General features: G+C 41.5%; 1 protein-coding gene across 3 annotated transcripts in view; it reads right to left on the bottom strand.

The window, feature by feature from the left end:
• Positions 1 to 6,337, bottom strand: part of gas2l3 (growth arrest-specific 2 like 3) — a 24,704-nt gene that overhangs the window by 7,605 nt on the left and 10,762 nt on the right. For 2 of the 3 annotated variants that reach the window (XM_024294700.2, XM_024294703.2), the window contains exon 2: positions 2,961 to 3,011. In XM_024294700.2, coding sequence (XP_024150468.1) covers positions 2,961 to 3,011 — 51 coding nt within the window. Of the gene's footprint in view, positions 1 to 405; positions 499 to 2,960; positions 3,012 to 6,337 lie in introns of those variants that run through there. The other variant, XM_024294701.2, reaches the window with a different exon arrangement.

Here is a 6,337-nt window from a genome sequence, read left to right as displayed (position 1 = left end):
TTTTTAAATGTGAAGCGCTTTGTGTTGCTTTTAAGTATGAAAGGCGCTTTTATAAATAAAGTTTGATTTGATTTGATTTGATTTAAATGTGGACCAAAAACTGCTTTATTAATGAAGACCTCTGAGCCATAGAACATTTGTGCTTCTGTAACTTAACTACTTTAGGTTCATCTCCAAGATACAAAATTACAATTCATTTTAAGCAGCATTTATGCCACATAGGCTACAAGTCCTGAAAAATTAAGAAGTATAAAACGATCTTAATGGTTCCAAATCTAATCAAAGCAGACCGGCAGAAGTCTGCTGCTCCTTACAGTTTAAGTGTTTGCAGGAGGGAAAAACAAACCAGCAGCAGATGTGCAGCAAGGAAAGAAAACATTACCAGACATGACAACCCACTCCCACCTGGTTCTGCTCCGTCTGAGACCGGCCTTTGATCACCTCACCATCGTGGGTTTCATCCATGGCAGAGAGGAAGCTCACGAGTCAAAACCAAAGCTGTGAATTCAAGTGTTTGGAGGCAGCAGACAGGAAACAGATTAGTCTGCTGATCATTACTAGTCTGAGAAAACTGACTTTATCACATGATCACAGCAGATGCTCTCCAGGGTTTACAGAACCACGCTCCGGCGCATGGCGAGCAGAGGCCCGGTTCGCTGGTTCACAGCAGACCTCAAACTAGATCTCATCTTTTCTTTTTCCAGGTCAGTTCTTTTGCAGATCACTCACAAAAACAAGAGGAAACCAGAGAAACGAGGACTCAAACTCTGGACCCTCCAAACTGGAAAACCTCCTCAGTGAGAAGGACAGAGGTTACATAACCGTTAGAGCGGCCAGCTCAGCAGAACCACGGTCGATTCCCCGATCACGTCAGGAAACCAGAGCAGGGAGGGGTCAGATCAATGTCAACAATAATGGATCTGCTGTAAAAGATGCAGAACCCTTGGGGATAATCCCACGGTGAACGGCTCAGCAGAGATAATGAGCAACAATCGGCTGAATTTGCGTGCAGGAATGTCGACGGCTAATCCAGCAGAGAAATGCTAAACTCTGAGGTTTTGCAGCCGTTTCCACCAATCCCGTTGCAGAGATTTGGATAACCTGAGCCACTTACGGCATGAAACCGGTCACAGCTGGAGTTTAAAGGCCGTTCTCAGATTCCTGAAGCCTTATCCCGGAGAACGGGGATGGAGGACCTCTCCGATTCCCATGGTCTGGGTCTGACCTTTGAGATCACAGCAGTTTGGTTTGGGGGCGCTGAACCAACACGCTGGAGATCCTTTCCCCTTCACAACACAGTTTGTAGGGCTGGAAGGTTTATGACGTTCTGACTGAATAGTTTTTAGTGTGTGTGTGTGGGGGGGGGTTCCTGTGCAAACAGACAGTCCCATTTGTTGTTGGACTGAAAGCATTTTCTGGAAAACGTTTATTTGACCTTTGACATCAAGTAAATGAAGCTTTATCCATTTAAAGGGTAACCAAACCCTAAATTAACATTTGTCTGTTGATCTCTATAAATGGGGCTTTAAGTGCGGCCATTGACAAATTTTTAAGAAATTGAAATCAACTTGTTTAATTCGTGACAATGTGGTCAAACACCGTCTGTGTGCTGCCCCCTACAGGTTGAATTGAAGTATTACAGTTGAATTTTGTGATTGGTCAAACCATGTAAGTTTCAGAAGTCTGACGTCATGACCTGCAGTCCTGCCCCCAAGCCCCGCCCCTCTGACTGGATTTTTCAGCTGTGGGTGGAGTTAGGCTCCAACGTCCCTGTTTGGTTACCCTTTAAGATCTTTTTTTAACCCAAATTGGCATTTTATTGTCATTTTAGTATCATTTTTGATGTTCGTTGAGATGATTTTCATGCATTTTTGCTACACATCAGCTGACAGATAACGTTGAGTGATGTCGATGAAGATCTTTTAGGTTTTTCTGAGTGTAACCGGCTTTTCTTGCCTGAATGGAGATTTCCACTCGAGCGGTTCGTAAAACATCTTCAGGGTGGATTCAGTCACACAATCTGAAGATGAGATCACCTGAGCCAGAACAAGTTGGTGCAGAAAGACAAGAAGAAAATGCAACCCCTGTGCTGTCCTCGGCATGTTTACATTGAAAGTGGGGTCGTCTAGACCCCCAGGACAGTGCACTGAACTTTTTTTTTTTTTCCCTTCATCTTCGCTGATGTCCATGGCAGACATAAAAATCCTGTCCACCTTTGTCATGGGAGGGATCACGTATCAATATATGGTTGGGGTCATCTGGACCCCAAAGAGAGCACAACGGTTAATTACTCCAGGATTTTTTCTTTTTTTACAGATTAGGACTAAAAATGAAAGAAAAAATTTCTAAAATAGCAGCAGAAACTCCCAAAATGATTCATCCAAAAAGCTCAAATCTGAACTTGAGACATGGATGAAGTTCCACACTGCTTTATCCCGGATATCGATGCAGCTTTGGAAGCGTCTGCAGCATCCCTGCAGCACCAGGAGGATCGATATCCTCACAGGAGACACAGAAACGAAGGTTCTGTGTCTCCTCATGATCGGATCAGCTGAACATATCTACAGCCTGAGCAGCCTGGGCGTGAGCGGAGCTCCAGGAGGAGTGAAACCTGAAACACCAGGCGCTTGTTGTTGTGGGACACTTTGTTTCTGGGTGTGGAGAGGAAAGAAAAAATGTGAGGAACTCCTCCGGGTCGAGCTTTGGAACGTCAGACACGAATAACAACAACAACAAAACGACGGCGAGCTGGGACACATGTGGGCCGGCCGCGGTGCAGACAGACGTCTGCGACTCTTTATATAATCCCAGCAAACTGTGAAAAGAGTGGAAACGACCTCTCCACCTGCTTCCACTGCTCAGAGGAAACCAAAGCTCAGCAGCTCCAGGCTGAGAGTTTGTCAAACAAAACAGGTTTTCATGAAAGAAAGGAAAAAAGCGAGTCTTTTGTGGAAGCTTACCTGAATTCCACCCTGGACAGCCATGACGGATCTCAGATTCACTTCTTCATTCTGGAAAAACAAGGAGAACAAATGAGAGGGTCACTCTAGAGTCTCAGTAAACAAGAAGTTCAGACAACAGCGTCTCTGTTCCTGAAACCTCAGCGAGGCGAGCACATGCTCTGGAACCAGAACATCACCGTCACACCAGAAACGGCAGCTTCTGAGAAACCCGGCTGCACTGAAGCAACGCAGCAAACATGGAACTAGTCGAAAGTCAGAAATTCTGATAAAACCACAAAAAACTTTTCATTTCAATTCAAGCGATCAACATTGTTTTTATAAAAAAAAAAAAAAAAAATCAAATTATTTGTGTAACTTTTACCAAAAATCTGCAGCAAAAACAATCATATTTTAGTGAACAAAATGAGTTTTTCCTGCTTCTGGTGGTGAAACGTCATCACTCCTCCAAGACCTTCATTCTGACTCCACTTATCAACTTTGAACGGACTTTTATTGAGGGATGTCCCGATCAGGTTTTGTTGGGCCCGATCCAATTCCGAGTCATCTGATTTTGTGTATCTGCCGATACCGAGTCCCGATCCGATACTTTTATAAGACATTTAAAACATGAATAAATTAAACAAACAGATTAGTGTTGTCACTTTTTTTAAATTTTTTATTAACATTCTTTTATCATTAAAAACTTAAATAAAACACTTCCGTGAAGTAGCTTTAATAAACAAGTAAAAATACAGCAAATATAAACTAGGAAAAAATACAATTTTACTGTTATATAAGTGATAATTAGTCATGTGATAAAGTTTAGTGACTTTAGCTTTAATATCTTTAGAGCTATTGAACATTTTTGACCAAATGTGATTCCTGTCCTCATTTAAAATTCTTAAAAATAAATTATGATTTTGTTTTAGCATAAAACTTGATGAGTGTTCATGAATAGCTGATATCATTAATTTTCATTTATTTGTTTGTTTTTTAAGATTATGTGATTCTTTTTTCTTAAGACATCACATTTTCAGTTTTATTACCACAGTAGTTAATTTTCTTAACTATTATTTCTCTGTCAGATAAATCAAACAGGCATATCAAAGGACAGCTCGGGTCCTAAGGAGTTAAATCACGGCGCTAGCATGTAGCAGTTAGCAGCTGCTGTGTAGCCATCTGTCTGCAGCATGAAGAGCTTCACATTAAAAAGAAACAAATACTGTCTTTTTCTGTTGGAATACCTTTAGAGGTTGTTGTTTACGTTATGACAAACCAATAGAGACACATGCTGTCAGTTTAAAGCGTTTTTAAAATAGTTATTGGTCCTGAAAGTCTGAATCTGTGATCATCTAGCTAGCTTGATTGAATTGTTTACGTTACCCTTCTGCTTGAGCTGCTGCCGTTTTCTGGCCTGTTCATGACATGAAGTCTTCTAGTGGGGTATTTAGCCGGATTAATAAGATTGAAATAGAAACTGATCATAATTAAAATACATGAAATATCTGATCCTGATCTGACAACAAAGTCCGATTTCGATCGAGTCAACCACGTGATCGGGCCCGATTTCCGATCACGTGATCGGATCATCCCTAATTTTAATGCACCAAAAGGCTTCTACTTCCAGACTGAAGAAGTGAAGCCGAGTCAGTTCACAGAGTAACCACTGGGGGCATAGCCGTCCAACAGCAGTATGAACAGTCTGAAAACCTTTTATATTTTTGAGATAAAGTTTCTCTACTCATTGAAGGACAAGGATCCATTTGTATTAAAACGAACCTGGAGAAAATGTCTGCTTTTACGTCGGCTCATTTCCACAAATGTATAAATGAAGTCTGTGGTCACATGACCTCACTGATTTGTGTCGGCTTGTGTAAAAGCAGCTGACGAAATTTCACCTGGAAATGTCATCAACCCTTTCCTTTTTCATTTTGGAGCCAACCATCATACAACCACACCTCAGTCCAACCAATTGACTGTATATGAGAACTGGACTGAGTCACCCCTCCCCCCTGGAGTTCCAAACAGGAAGTACCTGCTGCTTCAGAGAAGCCAAAATCCCATAGACTTCAGCTAGTGGAGCAGCTAACTCAAAAAATCTTTCATTTTATGATACAAGCATGAAATTTGGCTGAAGTACTTATAAGACACCAAATTTTAAGAAAAAGGTGCTAGCCACTTTAAAATCCAAAATGGCGGCCATTTTCCAAGATGGCCACCAAAGACTGTTGGTGTAATGAGTTACATTGAAAAAATATGAGTACTTCATCAGGTAAAATGAGGTTTTTATTGCTAAACATTACAGGGATATTAACTGGCATTTTTTAGGCAGAAAGAGCTCATCCTCACTGCCACCCTGGCATTAGCAGTCCATTTTCGGGCCAAAAACCATTGAAAACATCATCAAGTAAACTATTTTTATGATATTTTACCAACTCTGCTGCCATGGCGGCCATCTTGAAAAAAATGGCGGCCATATTGGATTTTTGTGTGGCTAGCACTTTTTTCCTGTAACTAGACCCAGAGACTATAACTGTACCAAATTTCATGCTTGTATCATCAACTGAACGATTCTGGCTAAAAATGACACTAAGCTGTTATTCAGTCATTCTGTGGTCAGGATAACCAAAAAACATTCTTTATAATCTTCATCTTTTAAAAAGATATGTTTTCTTTTAGTTATTCAAGATGTAAACTTGCCTCAGCAAAAGTAGGTGGGGCCTGCTGAAAGCCCCACCCCTTCCCACTGCTGAGAGCTCTCCGTTCATATTCCCTCCCACTAGCTTACAGCCCCTCACAACCCAAGCTAACTCCAATGTTTATGTTCTTTGAATTATTGTACCTTTTCAATCGTTAACACGGTCATTCCAGTAGATTGTGAAGGACAAAAGCGGCTCAACGACTAAAAAAAAAAAAAAGAGAAGCTAAAGAAGAAAAGAACAGATTCAAGCCAGATGTTAAACCTCTGAAGTGAGAGTTTACCGAGGAGATTTGAACAACAGGTTTTTGTAGTTAAAGCAGACTCTGCTCTCCTTAGAGACTCACTCTGGTCATCATTTGAAAAGCTTCTTTTCCTTTACCATTTACCCAGAGAGACGGATCCATTTAAGAAGGGGGCCGGATCCATTAACCCGGAGGGCCGGATCCATTTACCCGGAGGGCCGGATCCATTTACCCGGAGTGCTGCATCCATTTACCCGGAGGGCTGGATCCATTTACCTGCAGGGCCGGATCCGGCCTCCGGGCCTTGACACATGTACTTCAGATCCAGATTCCAACTCAGACAAGGAAAACAAAGACGTTCATGGATCAGTTTGTCTTTCCTTTCATCAGGATGGATACCCAGAAATGTTTTAGGTCACAAAAACATTTTTTTAAACTGAATTTTTCTATCT

The sequence above is a fragment of the Oryzias melastigma genome, linkage group LG23, assembly GCF_002922805.2.
Source record: "Oryzias melastigma strain HK-1 linkage group LG23, ASM292280v2, whole genome shotgun sequence".
Lineage (NCBI taxonomy): Eukaryota > Metazoa > Chordata > Actinopteri > Beloniformes > Adrianichthyidae > Oryzias > Oryzias melastigma.
The sequence above is the reverse complement of the archived record's forward strand: the minus strand, read 5'-3'. Positions and strand labels throughout refer to the sequence as shown.